We start from the raw sequence: 24,483 nt of genomic DNA on the forward strand, positions 1-24,483 counted from the left end.
GGAAATCCAAGAAGCAGGAAATGAAAAGATGATGGAGAGGAAGCAGAAGCTGTCTGAGATGAAAAGAATATGGAAACGGATTGGAATACAAGAAGCAGGAAATATGAGATGACGAATGGAATTAGCAGCAGGCGGAGAGGAAGAAAGTTCAACTTAACAATTAACACTAACACCACATCATAATACACACTGTAAACTAACATTTTTTAAAGACACAAATGCATCAGCAGATGTAAAGTGTTGGTAATAAACAACAACTTCAACAACTGCAAAAGGGGAACAACGAGAAGGGAAACCAATGGTCGAATGGTCCAAAAAAGGACAAAAGGTCAAATAACCCAAAGAGGAACAAAAGGTCGAATGGTGACAAAAGGTTAAATAGACGAACCTCAAAACATTTTAGAAGGCACACAAAAGTTCGCATTTACAAATTCAGGGACAGAGGTTGAATGGCACTAGGAGTTAAAACAATATAGTAATACTTACAGATATCATAATAAAAAAGAAGAAAATTATATTTCTTTCAAACAAGCACAGTTCTTTCAATATAATGTTTTTATGGTTTATTACACTGAGTATTAGCGGTGCCGGTGGTGCAGTGGTAAGCGTGATTACCTCTCACTCCAAAGAGCCGAGGATCAATCCCAGTCAGTGCCTCCGGGATTTTCAGAGGCATACAATCTCTGATCGCGCCTTCTTTCGGAAGGGATGTAAAGCCGTCAGGCTTGGTTCTCTCTTCGGTGTGAGTGAATAGAAAAGTGTATCTGCTACGTGCACCGCATCCAACAAAATTGTGCGCGCACCGTAGGTCAGCTTGTTCCAAGACGGTTTTATGACAGGTGGGCAGGAACTCACGGTCTCCCAGTGTTGGTGAGTTCTTTGCCGTTAATGTTCACGAAAAGTTCACTATTTTGCTATACAGAAATTCATAACAAAAATTTTTATCTGCGGATTTGAACAGTTTTTGACCTGTTTCATACTACCGGAAGGTGTATGCTGGTCACAAATGCCGTGCCCAACTGATTTCCTACTCAATTAATCAATCTTTGATGTGAAATTCGCTAATAAACACGAGGCGCATTTCTTATAGCAAACATGCCATAACAAAATGGGCATGGTTCATTTTAGTAATCAAACTAACACTTCTTCCGACTGTGGCACCTATGTATTAGGCACCGAGGGCTTGCTCTACACCAAACGCTCAAGCGCACCGATTGCACGTGAGTGCGAGAGTGCAATACATCGCATACACTTCGGCAAATGAGAAATCTCGAAGTTTTGCACTTGGCTACACTCGGCTTTTTTACCAGAGCAAGAGCACGCTCACTGAAGCGATTCCGTTGCGCATTTTCCTTACCTCATAACAGCTGGCGCATTCCCTGTGCTTTGTGCACTTTCCAGACGATATTTGCATGAGAAAATGGAATCAGAGACCACCGGTGTAGAGCGAAAACGACTTTGGTTATTCCGTCATTATTTGAGAAATCAGCTCATATTGTAAGGCATTGAAAGAGTGGCATGCAGTTGCCGAGAGCAAAGGCCACGTGAAAAATTGTAAAAATACGTTAATATTTTCTTTTAATTCTTATTTTCCAGAATTTCCAACGTAAGGGGGAAGAAACGGGAATTAGACTGATGCCTATAAAGACGAGCTAAAAAAATAGTGTGTACAGTAATTAAAGTAAAGTGACCGGCCTCTGGATTATCTTACCTATCAGGCATTATTAGGCGTTTCGCATTCAAAACGCGGTTTTAAAATTTAATTGGTGCACTACTAGTACATTAAAAATATTTTTTGTTTAGTCCCACATTGTCCAAGAAAATAGCTAGTCACAACATCAAAGGAATGTTTTTATAAGGTAGATATATGATTTTTTTAGTTTGATCATATGCACCAAACTCTAACAAACTCAATACTTAGGTAAGGTGAGGTATTAAAAAAAGGCGAAATTTGTAGAATTGTATAGAGGAAAGAAAGTGGTCGAAAAATTTTGCCGCACAATAGTCATGGAATTTAATGTAGGTTTTATTTCGCACAGAAACAAATACATTAAACTAAAATATAAAGCCTCTTTATTCAAAACATTTAGTAATCATACTAAAAGACAATCAAGGTTGTGTTTCCATCGTGAATGATTGACTAAAGTTTTATTGGGGTAAAATAAAGTGCCTTAAAAACAGGTAGTTACGATGATTGACAGAAAGTTTATGACAACGATAAAAACGATAAACATATTGTTGCTCTTTTATTAGTCAAATATGTGGAAATGTAAGAATAATAATAAAAAAAACAAGTTTAATGAACTTACGTAGAGCAGTCAACATACCTTAAACCTTATAGTTAAAATAAATATTATCAATAATATTACCATTTGCTCTAAAAAATAGTATCTTGTTAAACTCTGTGTTATTTTTTAACAGAAATCGAAAACACTTCAAACCCTACACGATTGCTTTTATTGACAATAATCGTATTGTCAATACATTCAATATTGACGTCAATACATCGGTATTGACAATATTTCTGTATTCACATCATCAATATTATTGTTAATAATTCCCCTTCGCGTCAATATATTGATACGTGTGGAGTTCGCTTTACAATAGCTTATTCTTGTTGCTCATAACACGGGAAAAAAAGAGTTCCCATATTCGTGAACCACAGCCGTGAACCATAGTTCACGGTGTATATTTGAGAAAATTTTGTTCTGGATAGTTGGCCGTGATTTTTAGTTCACGGTCCGTTCCCGTTTTCGGGAACGGATTTTTTTCCGAGAAGACAGCAAGGCCGGATTAAAAGCATACAGTCGTAGCATATCTCGAATCGTACTGCTCGGATCGTACACTGTTCTTCTCCGTGTCTCTCTCTCTTCGTTTTACACGTGCACGATAAGCAAACCCCACACGCATCAATATATTGACGCGAAGGGGAATTATTGACAATAATATTGATGATGTGAATTCAGAAATATTGTCAATCTCGATATATTGACGACAATATAGAATGTATTGACAATACGATTATTGTCAATAAAAGTAATCGTGTAGGGTCCACTATAGGGAATGCTCCTGCTCTTCGTTCGAGCGTTCGTGCACGGCGAGCAACGAAAGTTTTCTCCGCGTGCATCGTGTTTTCTTCTCGACGTATGGGTCAACACATACACTTCGTAGGTACACGTGCGAGGAAAAGCCAATCCTGCAGTTACCTGACCCTTCCCAACACCGTTTGGGTTTCCTTCCAACCATTTGTTCACAAACACAGCACATTCGTCCATCCACATATTACACATATATTTCCACATAAAGCTTAACTTAACATTTATGCACATAATTTACAAGTAGAACTTCCATCCCAGGATGTCTCGGGATAAAAAATTCCCGGGTTTCCCCAATCGCAGCCATTCATTTGATTTCAGAGAACTTCATAGAAGTTCGTGGAACTACGTTAAAAGTTCCGGGACTGTTATAGAACTTCAAGAAATATCATAGATCTTCAAGATACTTCGTAAAGTTGAAGACAACTCAAGCTGAACATTGCATTGACAGATTCTCTTCGTCGAATTTCTCTTTGTATCCCCACGGCCATGTTAAGTCATTCCCAGGTATTTTCGGCACCCAGATCGATAAAAGAAGATTTTATCTAGCATCTTTTATGACAAACACAACAAGAAACAGTTATGTGCTCAAGTTATTAACGAAAGAGAAAGTCGACGAAGAGAATCGATCAATGTTACTTAGGACCCAATGCAATGTTCAGCTTGAACTTCGTGAAAGTTTAGGAAACTACGTTGAAATTATGGCCATTTTTTTTTCAAGTGCATCAATAGGAGTTCAGTAAACTCTGAGAATGCTCAGCGCAATTTGTACAACTTCAGTGAACTTTGTAGAAGTTTGCTGAACTTCGGCAACCTTTATAGACATTTTGTGAACAGAAATTTCGAGAATCTTGTAGAAGCTCGGAGAACTTTGTTGATGTTCGTAAAATTCAACTTTGTCGATGTTTAGGGTAGCATTTCAGGAAATTTAGAAGAAATTCGGAGAAATTCACAGAGCACCAGAGAATTTCATATAAATTCAGAGGGCTCTGTTGAAATTCGGGAAAACTAAAAATGTGAGAACTTCTGTTTGGGAACTTTGTTGACGTTTAGGGAACCTTATTTTATTTCAGGAAACTTCACAAAAGTGTTCCTGGACCTTCTCTCAATTACAAGGCACTTCGTTAGTGATTTTTGCCAAATTTAGGTATTCCGTAGAAGTTCAGAAAACATTGTAGAACTTTACGAAACTTTGCAGAAAAACGTCGCAGAATCATTTGCAGAAACTTTATAACAGTGCAGTGAACTTTGCAGAGCTTTATTGCAGGAAATTTTGTAAAAGATCAGGAAACTTTGAAAATTACATCACATCCATTTCCCCTACTTTAATTTTTTATTCAAGTTTGTTTGCATATAAAATTCTTAAAATTGTTATTTTTTACTTTCAAACTATGTTTGTCTTGCTCTTTGCTAAACAATCAAATATCAGATGACATTTCGTTACTTCAATATTGTGATGATATCGATTTTAAGATTCGATAATGATATCGAGTGAAATATAGATAGGACCGTCCCTAGAAGTATTTAAAATTCAAATATTTTAATTAGGAACCCAAGAGGATAATTTGATCAGCAATGTTAATTTCCGGTGCAGTTCTCCCTTGGGTCGGGTCATTGTCTGTGCTAAAGAGAGAAGAACCTCCCCACCCCTACACCCCCGACTAATTATCATCTACCATAAAACAAATTATTCTCAAGGTTCACTAGCGCGTGCTGGTATTCTGAATCGCTATCACCGATTTAACAAACGTGTTCCTCTGGGGAGCCTGGATGACTCGTTTGATGATGATAATGATGATGATGATGGCGATGACGCTGATGACAATGAAGGTGAACATTCCCACGAGCACGAACCCAGTGCCAGTGACGGTGCCGGCGATGATAATGATGAAGATTACGAACCGGAAAATCCGGCCGTCCTCCGATCACCCCACAAGCGACACATTGCCTCGATAGTACGTTCCGGTTGGATGCCATCGTTCCGGCCTTCGCGAACCGCAGGCCGTTTCAGTCGATCCGGGAGGGCGAGGTCTCAAATAGTAGGAAGTTGAAACGCTTTTCCGTAGCGTCGTAGATGTTTCGTTTTTCTCTGGTAGACACACTGCAAAAGAATGAGAGCCTGTGCTCCCTCCTCTTGACATTTATATGGATAAATGTTGGCAGCAAGCAAAAAAAAACCAACAACTTGCAACAGTTCTTCTGATTGTCTTTTCAACCACCTCCTCCGTACCTTACACTTTTCTTTTTTTCTATTCTGAACCATGCAAGCTAAACTTTTCTGAACCCCTTCTGTGTTTGCCTTCATTTCCATTCTATTAGACTCGCTAGGAGTAACCCCCCCCCCCTCCTTCTATTAAAACGATCTCAGGAAAATGTTTACCCCTTAATCGTTGGAATGACCGTCAGTTATCAGTTCACATTCAAAGCATTCCTTTAGAGCTATTTGAATTCTCTTCATTTTTTCTCCCCCAGTCAAACCCACCTGTATTTTGATGTGCGTGTTTTCACCCTGTTAGCTGTTCTCCTCTGCGTAGAACTCACGGTTTCGTTTTAGAGCCCCCCCCCCGTCCCTACCCCCTCTTCATCCTAGGCACGTTTTTTCTTTGTCATGAATTGACTTTAAGTAAAAAGCATTTCAGATGAGCATTTCATTGTCGCTCTCGTCAAACGAATGAAAATGGGATGAACTTGAGGAACAATTGAAATAACTTTGTTGTTACCGCACTGCTGGTCCTGCTGCTGCTGCTGCTGCTGCTGCTGCTTATGCTTTCTCGGAAATCTGATTACCAAATTATACTCTCTGAACTTTTGTTAGGTTTTCATTTGTTTTTATACATACGGAAAAAGTTTCTCGCATGTGCCAAGCAGCATCTTCAAGCTTTTCTTAAGGAATCTGATCGCAGACACAGAAAAAAAGTGGCCACAAGGTATCTGCGGTGGAGATTACCGAAGATTGCTTGAAGGTGGGGGCATTCTGGAAACCGGGGGATAAGTTTGGGAAAAGGGTTTTTTTTTCTCCATTAAATTCAAGTCTCGCAGAATGGATGAAGAACTTACGCACTTCATACTTTCTGCACGTTTTTTCCCTTTTCCAGAGACAGGTTGGAGTGAAACCAGAGACAAATAGACCGTGACTAGTCGAAAAAGCTTATCGTGAACATTTTCAAGCTTATTGCTTATCGCTTATTAACTTATTGCGTGTTCTCAAATTAGTGTTCTAGCTGCACTTCCACAGTTATTATGTGGCAATTACAATCATACTCTATGCCCAGGAAAATCGGAAACTTTTCCAACCCGAACCCAGCCACCATGGTCTTGCTTTGTAGCTGCGCTTTTACCGACTGAGCTAAAGGAGGCCCCATCTTCCATGTCACAAATTCCCGACCAACTATAGAAAAGGGCACAGGGCAGCTTCTGTAAACATACCTGGTGCTGCCCTTTCCACGCAGACCAACAACGTCATCGGGAAGGGAAGTTGACGTTGTTGGGTTGCGTGGGCGAGCTTCGGTTCGTGGGAAAAAAGGGCACTACAAGTTTTGTTTACGGAAGCTGATTTGCCTTTTTCTATTTTTGTTCATGAATTGAATGACTGGAACTGTAAAATTCACCCATCTGCCCAACACACACGATTTTCGCTGCAGAACAGCTTATGTCTGCAAGAATTAGCTGCATAAGACCTTTGTATGCTGATCTGAAGTTGCAATTTTTAGTTGGGTGCGGAGAGTAAACTTCCGAGGAAGACGTGAAATTCAATCCATAGTTTCAAGGATTGTGTACAAGTGTAAGGTTAAGGTTTCCTTATTAGGAGGCAGGTTCGCCTCCGAAAACTAATGTATCGAGGTGGCTTATTCTCCTTTAAGTGTGTGTACGGCCGATGGATCCAACTCAAATTTGAGTTTCGTTCACCTAAATTTGCAGAAACATTGGTTACTCATCCGGGATAAACTTTTCTAATATGAGGTAAATTGAGGGAGGTTTTACTTAGTCTATTAGTGTACTTCTAGACTGTTTAAAATGTTCGACAATTTTCCAAATGTTCGAGAAGAGTGAAAAACCAATAAGTTTTGAGGCGATCTCATTAGCTGTGTACTTTGTTAGTTACGTTCAGTCTACAGTCTACAGTGAGAAAATGTACATACCTTTTCGATTTGGTGTGTTTGAGATCAGTGAGCTTGCTCCGCGTTCTGAAAGACACATTTTGCGTTTCAAATGTTCTAGACAAATGATTAGTCTTGAGCAAGGAATCAAAAATATCTCCAAATAACAAAACGACAATCGATCAACGAGCCGAACGCAGGGCTGGTAGCGATAAATAGTTATTTAAGTGAGCATGTTGAAGAAATAATCACCTTAAAGTTGTAAAAATAGTGTCTAAAAAGTAACCTAAGAGAAGAAATGTAGTCATTATGGTGGCACACCATACAGTTTTCACTCGGCTGTCGACAGAAGTAGATCACTCTCGATGTGTGTAACGCGATCGTCTGTTTACTCGGCAGCAACCATTGTGTGGCCCTCCTCATTGTTCTTCATCAGCAGTTCTTTCGGTCGATGCGTCGTCGACTTTGGAAAGCAACCGTTTCGTGATGAGTGTGTGAGTGATGACCGCGTTTTGCGTCCATTGCTGCAATGGAAGCGCTCTGCCCCCGTTGGCGATACTGCCATACAATAAAACCACTGGAAACGGATACCATTCTGATGGAGGAGGCTTTTTGGATAGCGGAAGATAAAGTGTTTATTGTGTTGTACCTTTTGACGATAGTTTTAAGATGTTTTGTTTATTGAGCAAGAATCCTCGGCTCTGTAAAGTTAATTCGATTGAGCCTTATTAAATAAGCAAATGAAAAAAAAAAAATGATGGCGCACCAAATAAATGTTTGATGTTTTAGATATAGTCAATTAGTATCTCATAAACTCTTATGTACGATATGAAGCATTAAAGCGAAATATTAGCCAGGGTGTTTACTAACTGCAAAAACCTGAAAAACCGAGAATCCTCATGAAATTTATTTTTTCCTTAAAATACCTGGAAGTCTCAGCGAATTTAATAATTTTCTTACTAAGGATATTTTATAGAAAATAATGAATTTGATTTTTCTCGTTATTTTCATTCACACTTTGAAATTTATAGATCCACAGTGGATTTATCTTCAGTAACAAATAAATTAAAAAAAAACAGAACATGCATATTCCTTAGAAATTTTAAATTCGAACTAGCTCTGGACTTAAAGGCTATAACACTTCATAAAAAAAATCAAGAATCTAGAGTAGAGTAAAATTCCATGCACAGTTTTAAAGGCTCGTGGAATTTTATTATAATTTCTAAGGATTTTATTCCAAGGGAGTTCTGGGGAAAAAAATCTTTCAGAAAAACATCAAATGCTTTCAAGGTAGTTCTGAGGAATTTTAGATTTCATGTCAAGTTTTGAGTATAATTTCCAGAAACCCTGAATTGAATTAGAAATTGATTTTAATGAAAACTCTTAGGAATTTTGGAGGACCACAACGCCTGTGAACTTCAGAGGTAAATTCCAAGGGCATTCTGAGGATAATTTTATAAAGTTTGTGGGAGAATAAGAATCCGGAGCATAAGCCATTGGATTTATTTTTAAATACTTAAAGGAGGATTACAATTAAATCTGAAAATAACTCCAGGACATCTTCAAAGGAATTGGAAAAATAAATTCAGGAGAGTTTGCCAAACAAATTATGGAAAGAAATCGAAGGAATTTTTGTGGAGAAATGCCAATGAATTTTTAGGGCACTTTCAATGTGAGTTGAATTTCAAGGGAAGGAGTGAGATTCAAAAGGAAATCTGAAATGAATTCAATTAATATTCGGAGAATCTTTCCAAAGCGTTTCTTATTGCTAAGAATTTCAAAGTAATTCCAGGAAAAATTAAAAAAAAATATATTTCTGAGGATAGCTTTATCGAAATCTTGATGAATATTTCAAAGGAAATCTCCGTTGAAAACAAAATGGACAATTCAAAGGTCTTCAGAACTACTTGGAAGAGTAGCGCCGGTGGTGTAGTGGTAAGCGTGATTACTTCTCATCCCAGCAGGCCTGGGTTCAATCCCAGTCGGCGCCGCCGGGATGTTCTGAGGCATAACATCTCTGATCACGCCTTCCTTCAGAAAGGAAGTAAAGCCGTTGGTCCCCGGTTCATGAGTTGATGGGTCGATAGGTAGGGTCTAGGTGTGGGAGAAGCCTTCCTGGCTCAGCACGGAAAACAAGATCGGCGGAAAACAAACCAAGAAAAAAAAAAACTACTTGGAAGTTCCAAAAATTTTCCTGAAGTTCATGAAACAGTCTTGATTTTTTTTTGTAGTTTGAGAAACGAGCCTGATGCTCACAATACTTGTCATCAAATTCTTAAACTTCCCTGAACTTTATAGGACTTTCTAAAGTTTCCTCAATTTTTCTAACGATCATGGATCCCCTCTAAAGGTTCAACAATTCGCTGAAGTTCTCTAAACTTCTTTAAAATTGATGTGACTTCTCTAATGTTACCGGAACTGTTCTGAAGCTCCTTGTTCTTTTCTGGAATTCTCAAAACTTCTCTAAAGTTTTTGCAGTTCTCATGAAGCATGTTGTACTGCGCTGAATTTAATTGAACCGTCCTGAAAATGTTTAAGATTTAGTGAACTTCTGAACTTTTGCGAAGACCTTAATTTTTTAACGTATCTGAAGTTATCTGAAACAACCACTGTCCTTCAGTGAAGTTTTTTAAGTTTTTCCAAATTTATGGAACTTTTGTGCTCTCGCAATTTTCATGGAATTAGAACGAAATAATTAATCTAGTGCTATGATTTTCACTGAATTTTTCTGAAGTTCATGAAACTTCCCTTAAATTAAAGACACTAATTTAAAACTCTTTCAATAGTGTAGACTTTCCTGGTGTTTTTAAAACTGCCTTTACGATGACTGAATTTCTTTAAATTTCTGTAGACTGCCCTGAATTTCTCAATATTTTTTAAGAACCCGCAACTTTACTGAAATTAATTGATTTGCCTTGAAGTTTCGACAATTAGGCTTAAATATTATAACCATTTTAAAAGATTACTAATTTACCCTGAACTTATCTATGTTTACCTGAAGTTCTCAATTTTTTTTTAATCCGGTAAATTTTTCTGATATACATTCATAATTCCCTGATGCTTCTGACGTTTTCGGATCAATCACAGAATTTTTGGAACACCCATAATTCCACGGAACTCCTTGTTGGTCGCTGCAAATTTGCTTAAGTTAATGGGATTATTCTGAAGCTATCTGATCGTCCTTGAACTACTCTGAACTTCTCTGAATATCTACAAATATCTACATTTATTAGAAGTTCTCTGGAATTTCTTGTAGATATCGAGAATTTTCGCATTTTTTTAATTAATGGGACTTACTTAGCTAAATTTTCGCATTTTTTAAAGTTCTTGAAATCTCCATGATGATTCCAGATTTTCATATAATTCTTATCACGTTCCAGAAATTCTCATGGAGCTTTGCTGAAGTTTCCGGAAATTTTCTGAGTTTCTCAAAACATCTTTAAGATTTCTACAATTTCCTTGATATTATTTAAACTGTCCTTTGATTCTCTGATCTGTTTGATGTTCTCTGAGCTTCTCTAAGGCTCTCAATTCTATTGAAGATCTCGGTTCTGCTCGGAAATAAATGGAATTCCCGTAAACACCTTCAAATTTCCCAGGAATTCTCTGGACTTCTGTGTAGTTCGAAATGCAGTGGCTTGTTTAACGCTTCAGTGGCGCCACCATGAAACCATGCAAGCACATTCCCAACTAAAACCTTATTTGCGAAAAATGTGATGACGAGTGTTATGTCTGTTTGTCTGTGGTAATAGAGCGAACGTACTTGATTTGAATCAAGCGTTAGTTTTAGACCCCCCCCCCCCCCAAATCTGTATTCTTAACTAAACTCGAGATGTACGTAATCAGAACATCCGGTGTATCCAAATTAGGCAAATGTCGTGTTTATTTTTTATGAAAAAGCATATTTTTGGACCTGTTTGGGCAAAAAGGTCGAAAATTAGTACACTTATTCTATAATTTTTGAAGAGATTTTGAAGCGATCCTTATACCCCGTTCACATTACAGCGTATATCACGTGATATACGCTGTCTTGCAATGAGCACTCATACATCTAGTTTTCACTGGAAATCATATGTATGAGTGCTCATTGCAAGACAGCCTATATTACGTGATATAGGCTGTAATGTGAACGGGGTATTAGGAAATCCTTAAGAAAATTTGGGAAGATATCCTGAGATAAGTTAAAAAAAAATAAGTTCTCGACTACCTACACAGGAATTCAAAATCCATTATTAAAATAAATTGTTATGATTATGAGTCTTTAGCAGCGAATCCAAACACATATAGCAACCAACGATACAGACAAAGTGGTTTCTGTGACTACCATGACAAACTCGCTCTGTAGCTCGATCGGAGTGGTAGAAGGATAATGATATATTACTTGCCTGCTTTGTTACAATATAAACGGATGAGTACATCTGAATCGAGAAAAGACATAAAGCTGGGTTTAGACTAGGTTATTCAAATAATCAACTCAGTTAGATTCAATTGGCTTGAAAAGTTGAGCCTGGTTCAACTTTTTTCAATTCAAGTGAGTTGAGCAAGTCAATTGAATGGTATGGTTTACACGTTCAATTCGCGTTCAAGTCAGTTAAATTCAACTGACTTGATAAATTGACTTGCCATGTAGTATATAATAAAATCCGTAGAACATTACAAAAAAATCGTTTGATTGAGGGGAACTCGGCCACCAAAGTAACGTTTCGCTTTTGTGTTGCATTTTTTTCGGAAATTGCTTTTCGTTAATTACGTGGAATTTGTTTACTGAAAAAAATGGTTTTGTTTCGTAGCGACTGTAAAAGAAACTCATTATTCGGAACGATCTGCTTTCCGGCATTTCAGTGATAAGCTTCTTTTAAATTTGGTAAACTAATATGCTTCAAATTTGATCCGAATTGCGTTCAAAGTATGAAAATTGATCATTTATTTTAACGCCTGGGATATTGCTAAAGGCTGACTAAAAGTTCGCCCCTCGCGCCCCGCTAGCACGCCTCTAGTGTTGGGAATCGACAATCTTTGACAGTGGTTTGTTTACACTTCTATAGAGAACAACTGGTGAAGTTTGATCAAAGTAGTCGATCGCGTTCAGAAATAACGTCAAATGGAACTCGCAAGATGAAAATATATAGTGCACAAACTCCTGGAAAATTCGGAGTGGTCCGGTTTCAAGCTGGCTAAAGTGCTGATGATGTCGAAAACAACAGTTTTTCGAGTGCTCAATACCTACAATGAAACTCTGAGCGTGGAAAAGAATCAGCGGACCTACAAAAAAAACTGGAAATCCAAGAATCCACAAATAAATTTACAGAACTTTAGAAAAGTTCGGAGATCTAGTGAGAAATTTATTGAACTTCAAGGTAGTTCGTAGACCTTCAGAGCAGAAATACAGTACTTCAGAAAACTTTACAGAATTCGATTTTTTTTAGGAACTTCAGAAATGTTCAGAGGGTAGATCGTAAATGTACTGAAAAATCTGCAGATGTTTAAATAAGTTTTAAATGGTTTTTATTGCGGTTCTTGGATTTTATGGAATTAACAGAACTTCAGGTAGGTTCGCTGATCTTTAGAGATATTTGCACAACTTCAGAAAAAAAAACTTCAGAAAACTTCCTAAAGCTTCTGGAAAGCTTAAAAATTTCTAGATAATCTTTTAATTCTATAGGAAATTCTGTAGACGTTCAGAGATATTTGCAGATATTCATTGAATCATGAAAATCTACCGATAAAATTACAGAACTTTCGAGAAGTTCGTAGATTATTAGAAATTTTGTGAACTTCAGAGATAATTGTTGATCTTTAAGGATCTTAAATCTTCAGAGATTCAGGAACTTTGTAGGTTTTTAGGAAATTTTGCAGATCTTCTGAAGAACACATAGAACTTCAAAGACATCTGTAGAACTACAGAGAAATTATCAGATGTTTTGGAAAGTTTGTTGATTTTTAAATATATTTTACCGGAGAACAGAAAAAAAATTCAGGGACGTCCGAAGGTCTTCAAAGAAATGTGCAGAATTGAGTTCTTAACAGAAATTTTCAGAACTCAAGGAATCATGTAGATCTTTAGAGAACTTTTCCCACTAACTTGTCGAAAGTTGGTATCGAGATCCTGGCGAAGTTTTGAAATCAATTTTTATCTTCATATCGCAGTTCTTGAAGGACAAGACGAGCCAGATCCCTGCCGGTGTTGCTCCTGATCAACCATTTCATACTCCACAAAGTTCACCTTCTCCTTCTCATTTTATTTAAAATAATACTAGTAAATATGCCTGCCGAAGCTGGAGCAATTTTCCGGTAATTCATGATGGAAGTATTTACTTTTGATTCCTGATACAGTTTTGTTTTGAAATCTTAATTGACAGTTTTTTTGACATGTGCAAGCAGTGTGAACACCAGCAAACAGGGGGGTTCGACAAAGTGTGTCGAAAGTAAATTCGAGCAGATTTTTCATTATGGCGGTGGTCAAAATCAGACCAAGAAATCAGGTAGTCTAAACGGACCTTAACTTTGTTCGTTTGGTTCAGCGTTTGGTTCTTCTTGCTTCAGTCTATGCGTGTCTCTATTCAACGTCTCTGAATTCTGTGACCAAAAAGCGTGCAAGGCTCTTGTACGACCGTGGGTTGCACTTCGATGACAAAGTATACGTAAAACTCGATTTTAAGCAGCTTCCCGATTTGAGGTGTGTGGCACTTTTTGGGCCACGCTGCCGTCGACAAAATTTTACCGGTGCGCTGATTTTTCAGAAATCGTCACGCTGCCGGTCTACGATTTCCCACGCCGACAGTATTTTTTTACAGTGTATAGAACAATAACACGATTTCGTTTTCTTTTTCTGCGGCTTGCTTGTATTGGTAAAACCGAAAATATTTCAAGTAAAAAAGCATGCCATCTCCAACATCACAACATCAACTCAGGGAAGACAACCCTAATAAAAAATAACCATAAACGAACGATAACCCAAATCATCGAATTATTCAACAAATGGTTTGGATGATACTCAGAACACGTCGTTAAGCAAATTAACCATACAATTTTTATTAGGGAAGAAGAGCATTTATGGATCAACAATAGAAAAGGGCCCAGCAGTATTTGTATACAAACCGTTCTAAAGCCCTTTCCCCACAAAGCGTAGGTCGCCCACGCAAACCAACACCATCATCGGAGAGATGAAAGGTCCCCTACACGATGATGGTGCATGTTTGCGCTTTGTGAGGAAAGCGCTTTAGAACGGTTTGTTTACAAATGCTGATGGACCCTTTTCTATTGTTAATCCAAAGTTGTTGGCTGGATAGTACGACGTTGAACTCGTACACGGCAAATGAGAACGACCCAAACTTGAGTTTAGTTAACTCATAAATCACTTCGAGTTCACAGGAACTCAGCGATTATTAAATTTGCCTCATGTTTTCCCAGATTTTTCCAGTGCAAATTCCCAAATATTGGAAAAGTAAAGATTTGTACTAATCCTAGAATGAATAAAATTTTCGTCAATTTCCTCATTTTCCGGCAGATTACCTCATCGCTGAGTTCCTGCACTTTTGGCAATTATGAGTGAACTAAACTCAAATTTGGGTCGTTATTATTCGCCGTGTATATTATACGAATAAAGCGTAATAGGAGAAAGGACTACTTCGGCCTAATCGCCCATTCTGGGCCTATCGAGCAGAAAACATCAAATATATCTATGATTACCCCATAAACGAAACAATTATACGTATGGTGCGATATTTTAGTTCAAAAGCTACCAAACGCAGTCAGTAAGATCACGTGATGTAAATGTTTATACTCATTATGCTGGAAAACTAAAGAAGCACTCCGATAGAATCAACTTTTTTCTCCATTCGATAGGCCGAAGTGAAGCACCATTGAATTTCAATGCGTAAGGCCAAATTTCGTATACGTAGGCCGAGTTTACTGTAAAGAAGGGGTGTTACATTTTCAAAAACATCTCAACAATTTATTACTCCTCATCAAATCTAGCAGTACATATGGAAAGGTGAATACATTTATTAGCTACCCATAATGGAAACATTCAATTTTGAAAAAAAAAATCCGTTTGAAAACGACGGATAAAGTGCGGAATGCGTTTAATAGGCCAAACATTAGCTCTAACTCCCATTAGCATTGCGTCAGATGACAGGCATAACGAATGTTTCCAATTAGTTCAAGGAAATTCCCTCTTTTTTTATTCCAAATTCTGGAATGCTCGGGAAAATTACAACTTAGCTATCTGTGTATTTTCGAAGTGCACAAATTTTTCAAATTGCATTGATGTTCAAATTTTGTGATTTTAACCAAATAAGACTCATTTCAATTGGCTCACGTTCTAAGATCTCATAAATTAAACTAAAAAATATGATGATGAGACGTCACAGTTGATGCATGTGTTCATGATTATCGATGTCAGCGGATCCTCATAGATACGTTATTCAATTGAAGAAATGTAAGCTATGCGTTGCTTATCTTTATATTGACCGTGCATATTCATTGTTAAATTCGCATAAAAATGCCACGCCGTTTTACCACAGAGGTAGGTCCCGAAGAAACGTGCTGAACTTTTTGGCTCAGCTCTGGTACTATCTTCAGTCCCAAGCTAATCGATTCACCCCTCGAAACATAGGAAAATCAACTAACCCCTCATTTTTTCTGCCAAAATTTCATAACGAATCAAAACAAACATTGTGTAGTACTAGAATTTTGACTAGCATGGGGTACGTTAATCGATTTGCTTGGGACCAATAGGCTAGTCAAGTAGTGAGCCAATTTAAAATCGTTAGTTTTGTATTGATTGTTGGTTTTACGCCGCCGCTGCCGCTGCCAAACGTGCTATCGGCGTGACGCCGCCGCCGACGATTTTTGAATTGACGCACACCTCTATTCTCGGTCAAAAGCTTTACATCGCGACTGGACGTGGCGATGTGCCGGTAAGATTCAAGTTAGTGTTTACCGACAAGTTCGTGAAGAAGGCCATGATTTGGCAAGCGATTTGCAGCTGTGGCCTGAAAACGGAACCATTCGTCACATTCTCGACGATGACATCCCAAGTTTACATCGAAGAATGCCTGAAAATTGCCGTTCATCCGCAAGCATAAGGGAAAAGTCATATTTTGGCCCGATTTGGCCAGCTGCCACTACTCCAAGGTGGTTCTGGAGTGGTATGCTGCCAACAAGATCGATTTTGTCCCCGAGATAATGAATCTTCCGAATTTCCCGGAATTTTGACCAATCGAAAAATACTGGGAAATTTCAAAGCAGCGACTTCGACGAAGCGGCGGGGTAGTAAACGACATCCAGCAAATGCGGGCAAAATGGAAGAAGACCGCTGATTTCGTGTCCATTTTCAATGTGCGAGCGCTGATGGGCTCCTTCAAGAGGAAGGGTTCGAGATTTCGTTTGAACTGGAGGAATGTAGCCATCTAAAGTAAAAGTACTGTAAAGCAACCATTAATGGACTTTTTAAACTTATTTTATCACGAATTACAGGTCTTTTTGTGCGTACCAATTTACTTTTAGTCAGCCTTTATTATTTCATTCTCGAAATTGATTCTGGGATATAGCGAAACTTAGACAAATAGTTTTATAACGACTCATACAGACAAACAACGATTTTGGTAATCAGATTTCCCAAAGCAGCAGCAGAAAGCACCTAACAGCAAAGTGTCCAAAATCATCAAACCCAACCAGCATAATCCAACCGACGCATCCCAACGGTACTACTTCGGAGGCACTGTGTATGACTCGGAATCGTTGAAATCTTCATCATTATTACGTTTACATGCACTATAACTATTATCATCGCCGTTCAGCAACACTTTCAGCTAGTTTCACACCGCTGCTCTGATTCCCGCCCTCCCAAATCTCCCGACAGCAAAGTACAAGCAGCAGCAGTGTGAATCCAGCTGATCATTGTTTGTTCCTTTGGTAAACGGTGACTACCCAGGATGATGATGACATTATATCCGAAAACAAGATAAGAAGCAATCATTAATCAAACACACGCCCGTCACTGGTGCAACCGTGGGTGGCGTGGAACACGCGCTAGTTTTTAACCTTGCGGGTGGTTTCGCATTTCCTTCTTATCTGATGAGAAAAAGATATAATGTAATACTAACTGGCATCATTCTTTTCCTTACTCAACTCCGGTTTATGATGACTCCGATCGTACGATTTTTTTCCCATGTCGGGCCTCCCTCGACTTCGCTCGTCGTCGTTGTTTGGTGGCGAACAACACCTTTTTGATTGCACTCATCACAGGGAGCAGGTGAAATGGAGTGCTTTTCTCCCGTTTGGTTAAAAAACTTTTTTTTGTTTTACAGTTGTTTGGCACCATTTTTTTTTGGATTTTTGATTTTGAATTTTGCCCTGCGGTGTTATGTGTTTTGCGGTAGATATCGATTTTTCGTTGTTGTTTTTTTTTTTGTAGATGTTTGAAATAGAAGTTCGTTGAAAGTATTCAATTTTTGGGGATATTTTCTTTTCAGAATTATTGAAACTACTGAACTGCAGAGAATCAGACACGAAAGGTCCGGATAGTGACCTCCCCGAGTTCTCAAGGAGTGTTTTTTTCAGCTTCAGCATACCAAGATATGATGAAATCTAAAATACAGTAACCCCTGTATTAGACTGGTGCAAAATTTGAAATTTTCGCTTAACTGTGCTCAATCGGTTCCAAATCGGCTCTTGATTAACCTCCCACAATTTAAACTCAATTGGTTAGAAACTGACTTGGCACAAGCCATTTGAAGTTTTTATGGAACTTACTATGGGAAAACCAAACTTTTTGTTCATTGTCTTCTTGTCTTTTCCATATTGCACTGATAAAAAGTTCTATAGCTAGGGAAAATTTCTCAGCTACAACTTTAGAGCAAATCGTTTTTCGGCCAGACATCAAATTAAATTGTTATTAATTGTTTAAGAGATTGATAATCTTATAGAATGGTCAAGCAGCTGTTTTGTAGGCAACACTGTATTCTGCAGTGTGACATAGTAGCCATTGTTGTGCTCTATTCTAGGTGCCAGAAACACCAATGCTGTCTTTTGAACAGCTGATTGGGCATAATAATAAGACATTAGTGACTTGAATCATTAATAACTTTTGTTGCTTACATTTAATCGAACAGTGGTGTTCAACAAACTTGTGGCTGAAAAACTTCTCACAGGCTCTGCTCATTTTTAAAGCAGGATGTAAAGATGAATTTTAAGATAGATATGAACAAACATTTTGATTTTCTCATAGTGATTTCCAAATGAACTTCATATGGTTTGTGCCAAGTCAGTTTCCTAATAAATGAGTTTAAAGGCTAATCAGGACCCAATTTGGAACCGTTTAAGCACCGTGGAGCGAAAAATTCAAATTTTGCATCAGTCTACCCCACATGTATGCAACGAGTGGCACCGTCCACCCACCGCTATTTCTCGGCTGTCCTTCATTGAGCTGATTTTCTGTAGATAACTAGTTTATGGTTGACACTAATCACATACGACTAATCAGCGTAATTTGTTGAAGGACAGCCGAGAAACAGCTGTGGGTGAACGGTACCACCCACCGCATTTACGGAGGGGTTACTGTACGAGCAATGTTGAAGCAAATAACGTAGTCAGGACTCCTGACTCAGGAGGTCAAAATCATCGTGAAATAATGCTTTTCCAAAACTCCATTGCAACTGCTTTTGATTAGAGCTTAGATGTCCCTACATTTCGTAGCTGCAACTTCGTAACTGACGAGAACCAGCAAAATTGCACATAAACTCAAATGAAGGGAGCTTGGGCTGGGCAATCGAATTAGTCAACAACAACGCTGGCCACGTTCTTACGGTCATCCAGAAGAGACAGATTGTTAGTTCAACATCCGTTGTAAATTGAGACAAAATATACTTCTGCATTTCCAACTGTCACTGGAAGGACGTTATTGTTAAAGGGAAGACTTACCGTTGGAAAGTGATGCGATCTTTTAACGCGTATCAATTCAGTATTTAAAGGGGTATATGATCCCTAGTAGCATACATGTCACAAACCGGTTGAGGTAACTTCTCTGTGACTCATTTTAGTCACAATCAAGTTACTGTAACTTTTTGCGATAGATGTGTGCTTTTTGGGATAGAACCCACGAGCTTCTGCTTATTAGTTTAGTAAGCAAAAACTGTCACCATTAGGCCACCGAGCCTTACATCACAACAAGCAACCGACTACGTTTTCGAACCCGGATCGTGGTCTAATCGAGCTCTATTAGTGATTATTTCACAACGATTCCTGATAAAAAAAGAAGGGTGAGCTGGAACCCACGATAATCTGCACAGTAAGCAAAAACGGTCGCTTGTGACCTATCGAGTATCTTGCATATCATCTTAAGTATAAAATACAGCCTTTGTTGGATTTACTCGAAAGCAAACTATCAGTTTGGTACACGGCCGTTGGATCTTACTCATATTTGAGTTTAGTTCACTCAAATTCGCTAAAACGTAGGTTACTGTAGACTGAGTGAAATTTTCCTTGATTTTCCTAGAAAAACTTTTTGGAAGGAACTGAGGAAAATCGAGATAAGTTTCACTCAGTCTATAATTATACTCCTAGACTGCGCAAAATTGTCATAGAACCTACGTTTTAGCAATTTTGAGTGAAAAACCACACAATTTTGAGTTGATCACATCGTGTATAAATTATCCTTTTTTTTTAAGATGTAGTTAAAGTTTTTTTTTTTTTCGAAAATAATTGTGCAGTATTTACTACACAACCATCTGCTGTCAACATGTTATGGGGGACAAAAAAAAGTTTCCTGTTGCGTTTGTGAGTGAATTGCTTGATACAACAACTCATTTTGGTTTCCAGGACTGGTGTGTCGGTGTTTTTACTACGTATAAGACTTTTATTTGCTAGGTAGGACATCACAATGGACTTTCTTGAACTTGAAATGCCAATCTGATAGGAATCTCAAAAAGTCAATATGAATGTATCAATCTTAGAAGAGTTTTAAAATTTCTAAAGTTTGAAGTAAATTCTGATGAATTTGCAGGGAACTAGAGAACATCTGGATCGTTTCAGAGTAAATTCTAGGAAGTTTTTCAGTTAACTAATATACAGTTTTGGGGTAAATTTTTGAAGAAGGCTTCAAGAGACTTTCTTTAAGACTTTAAGGAAACTTATTGAAATGTTCAAATGAACTTTTTGAATTCTTCAATGGAATTTCATGGAAAATCGGAGAAATCTTTTAAATATGCTCCGAGGGTACTTCAAATCAATTTCGAGGGAACTTCAGAAAAACTCCTATGGAATTTATGCAAAATTCCAAGAGAACTTAAAAAATGTTCCAAGGGATTATCGCAAAAGGTTCGAGGCAAGCTCCGTTTTTTTCAGAAAATTTCTGAGGGGAACTTGAGAGTATTCTTTAGCTTTAGCGATGTTCCGAGGGAACAGCAGTTAAGTACTGAGAAAACTTCCGACAGAACTTCCGACAGAACTTCCGACAAAACTTCCGACAGAACTTCCAACAGAACTTCCGACAGAACTTGCGACAGAACTTGCGACAGAACTTCCGACATAACTTCCGACAGAACTTCCGACAGAACTTCCGACAGAACTTCCGACAGAACTTCCGACAGAACTTCCGATAGAACTTCCGACAGAACTTCCGACAGAACTTCCGACAGAACTTCCGACAGAACTTCCGACAGAACTTCCGACAGAACATCCGACAGAACTTCCAACAGAACTACCGACAGAAATTTCGACAAAACTTCCGACAGAACTTCCAACAGAACTTCCGACAGAACTTCCGTCAGAACTTCCTACAGAACTACCAGCAGAACTTCCGACAGAACTTCCGACAGAACTTCCGACAGAACTTCTGACAGAACTTCCAACAGAACTTTCGACGGAACTTCCGACAGAAGTTCCGACAGAACTTCCGACAGAATTTCCTAAAGAACTTTTGGCAGAACTTCTGGTAGAACTTCTGGCAGAACATCCGACAGAAATTTCGACAAAAATTCCGACAGAACTTCCGACAGAACTTCCGACAAAACTTCCGACAGAACTTCCGACAGAACTTCCGACAGAACTTCCGACAGAACTTCCGACAGAACTTCCGACAGAACTTCCGACAGAACTTCCGACAGAACTTCCGATAGAACTTCCAACAGAATTTCCGACAGAACTTCCGATAGAACTTCCGACAGAACTTCCGACAGAACATCCGACAGAACTTCCGACAGAACTTCCGACAGAACTTCCGACATAGAACTTCCGATAGAACTTCCGACAGAACTTCCAACAGAACTTCCGACAGAACTTCCGACAGAATTCCGACAGAACTTTCAACAGAAGTTCCGACAGAACTTCCGACAGAACATTCGACAGAACATTCGACAGAACATTCGACAGAACATTCGACAGAACTTCCGACAGAACTTCCAACAGAACTACCGACAGAAATTTCGACAAAACTTCCGACAGAACTTCCAACAGAACTTCCGACAGAACTTCCGTCAGAACTTCCTACAGAACTACCAGCAGAACTTCCGACAGAACTTCCGACAGAACTTCCGACAGAACTTCCGACAGAACTTCCGACAGAACTTCTGACAGAACTTCCAACAGAACTTTCGACGGAACTTCCGACAGAAGTACCGACAGAACTTCCGACAGAATTTCCTAAAGAACTTTTGGCAGAACATCCGACAGAAATTTCGACAGAAATTCCGACAGAACTTCCGACAGAACTTCCGACAAAACTTCCGACAGAACTTCCGACAGAACTTCCGACAGAACTTCCGACAGAACTTCCTACAGAACTTCCGACAGAACTTCCGACAGAACTTCCGACAGAACTTCCGACAGAACTTCCGATAGAACTTCCAACAGAATTTCCGACAGAACTTCCGATAGAACTTCCGACAGAACTTCCGACAGAACTTCCGACAGAACTTCCGACCGAGCTTCCGACAGAACTTCTGACAGAACTTCCGACAGAACTTCCGACAGAACTTCCGACAGAACTTCCGACAGAACTTCCGACAGAACTTCCAACAGAACTTCCGATAGAACTTCCGACAGAACATTCGACAGAACATTCGACAGAACTTCCGACAGAACTTCCGACAGAACTTCCGACAGAAATTTCGACAAATTCCGATAGAACTTCCGACAGAACTTCCAACAGAACTTCCGACAGAACTTCCGAGAGAACTACCGACAGAACTTCCGACAGAACTTCTGACAGAACTTCCGACAGAACTTCCAACAGAACTTCCGACAGAACTTCCAACAGAACTTCCGACAGAACTTCCAACAGAATTTCCGACAGAACTTCCAACAGAACTTCCGACAGAAATTTCGACAGAACTTCCGACAGAACATCCGACAGAACTTCCGACAGAACTTCCAACAGAACTTCCAACAGAACTTCCGACAGAACTTCCGACAGAATTTCCGACAGAACTTCCAACAGAACTTCCAACAGAACTTCCGACAGAATTTCCGACAGAACTTCCGACAGAACTTCCGACAGAACTTCCGATAGAACTTCCGACAGAACTTCCCACAGAACTTCCGTCAGAAAGTTCCTAGGAAGCCTTTGGAAAGTTCCTTGAGATTTTTTGGTTATTTCCTAGGGAACTTTTGAAAGTATCTAGGGAACTTTTGGAAAGTTCCTAGGGAACTTTTGGAAAGTTCCTAGGGAACTTTTGGAAAGTTCGTAGGGAAATTTTGGAAAGTTCCTAGGGAACTTTTAGAAAGATACTAGGGTGCCTTTGAAAGTTCGTAAAGAACTTTTGGAAAGTTCATAGGGAATTTACGGAAAGTTCCTAGGGAACTTTTGGAAAGTTGCTAGAACACTTTTGGAAAGTTCATAGGGAACTTTTGGAAAGTTCTTAAAGAATTTTTGGAAGGATTCGAAGAAACCTTTGGAAAATTCTTATCGAACTTTTGGAAAGTTTCTAGGGAACCTTCGGAAATTTGCTAGGAAGCTTTTGAAAAGTTCCTAGGTCACTTTTGGAAAATTCGTATCGATTTTTTGGAAAGATCCTAGGGAGTATCGGGTAAATTCCCTAGTTCTGAGAGAATATCATTTATTTTTCGATAACTTTAAGGAAGTTCTGAGAGAGATTACTTCGGAAGAGTTGCGAGAATTTCTCGGGAGTTCCATGTGTACCTCAGCCAAGTTCCAAGGGAACTTCTAAAAAAGTTTCAAAGGAACTTCTACCAAGTTCCAAGAGAACTTCCGGCAAGTTCCAAGTAAACTTTTGGAATGTTCCAAAGGATATTTTGCAAAGTTCCTAGGGAACTTTTGGAAACATCCTAGGAAAGCTTTGGAAAGTTCGTAAGGAACTTTTGGAAAGTTTATAGGAAACTTTCGGAAAGTTCCTATGGAACTTTTGAAAAGTTGCTAGGAAGCTTTTGGAAAGTTCCTATAAAACTTTTGAAAAGTTCCAAGGGTAGTTCATAGGGAAATTTTGGAAAGTTCCTAGGGATTTTTTGGAAGGATTCCAACGATCCTTTGGAAAATTCATATCGAACTTTTGAAAAATTCATATCGAACTTTTGGAAAGTTCATAGGGAACTTTTGGAAATTTCCTAGGAAGCTTTTGGAAAGATCCTAAGGAACTTTCGGAAATTTCCTTGGAAGCTTTTGGAATGTTCCTAGGTAACTTTTAGAAAGTTTCTAGGGGACTTTTGGAAAAGTCCTAGGGAGTATCTGTTAAATTTATTTTTATTTTTCGATAGCTTTAATGAAGTTCTGAGAGGTAGTACTCCCGAAGAATTGCGAGAGTTTTACGGGAGTTCCAAGGGAACTTCAGCCAAGTTCCAAGGGAACTTCCAGCAAGTTTCAAGTAAACTTTTGGAAAGTTTCAAAGGAAATTTTTTGAAAGTTTCCAGGGAACTTTTGAAAAGTTCCTAGGAAACGTTTGGAAAGTTCCTAGGGAACCTTTGGAAAGTTCGTAGGGAACTTTTGTATTTTTCACAGAAAATGATTTAAAATGTCTCAAGCATTGTTTTCTGAGCTCAAATTACATGAAAAAAAAATGTTTTAACAAAAAGTTCAACAATTTGACCAATAGTTATTGTTAAACGATTTTTATTAATCATAAAGTGTGTGTAATATTAAAGGTTTCTAAAGTTTACGTTTTCCTTGATCTTAAATTTAAAATAAAATTTTCAAAAATATGACAGGATATTTGTGATTTAAAATTTTTTGAAACATGAAATTAATTTATGTTTTTGTTTACTCTCTTCGCTGGCACGTACAGACAATTTTCAGCTTATCCTATGTAATCTTTTCTTCTTTTTATAACAGTCTTTGG

At 38.5% G+C, this 24,483-nt stretch overlaps 1 protein-coding gene across 2 annotated transcripts in view; it reads left to right on the forward strand.

Moving 5' to 3' along the window:
* The window catches only part of Nplp1 (Neuropeptide-like precursor 1), a 124,688-nt gene that overhangs the window by 93,051 nt on the left and 7,154 nt on the right, over nt 1-24,483 (forward strand). Inside the window, exon 4 of one of the 2 annotated variants that reach the window (XM_065234652.1) lies at nt 4,794-5,134. In XM_065234652.1, coding sequence (XP_065090724.1) covers nt 4,794-5,134 — 341 coding nt within the window. The remainder of the gene's footprint in view (nt 1-4,793; nt 5,135-24,483) is intronic. The other variant, XM_065234653.1, reaches the window with a different exon arrangement.

The sequence above is a fragment of the Ochlerotatus camptorhynchus genome, unplaced genomic scaffold, assembly GCF_037179485.1.
Source record: "Ochlerotatus camptorhynchus isolate MF236.1 unplaced genomic scaffold, CSIRO-AGI_Acam_v1.1 ptg000434l, whole genome shotgun sequence".
Classification (NCBI taxonomy): Eukaryota; Metazoa; Arthropoda; class Insecta; order Diptera; family Culicidae; genus Ochlerotatus; species Ochlerotatus camptorhynchus.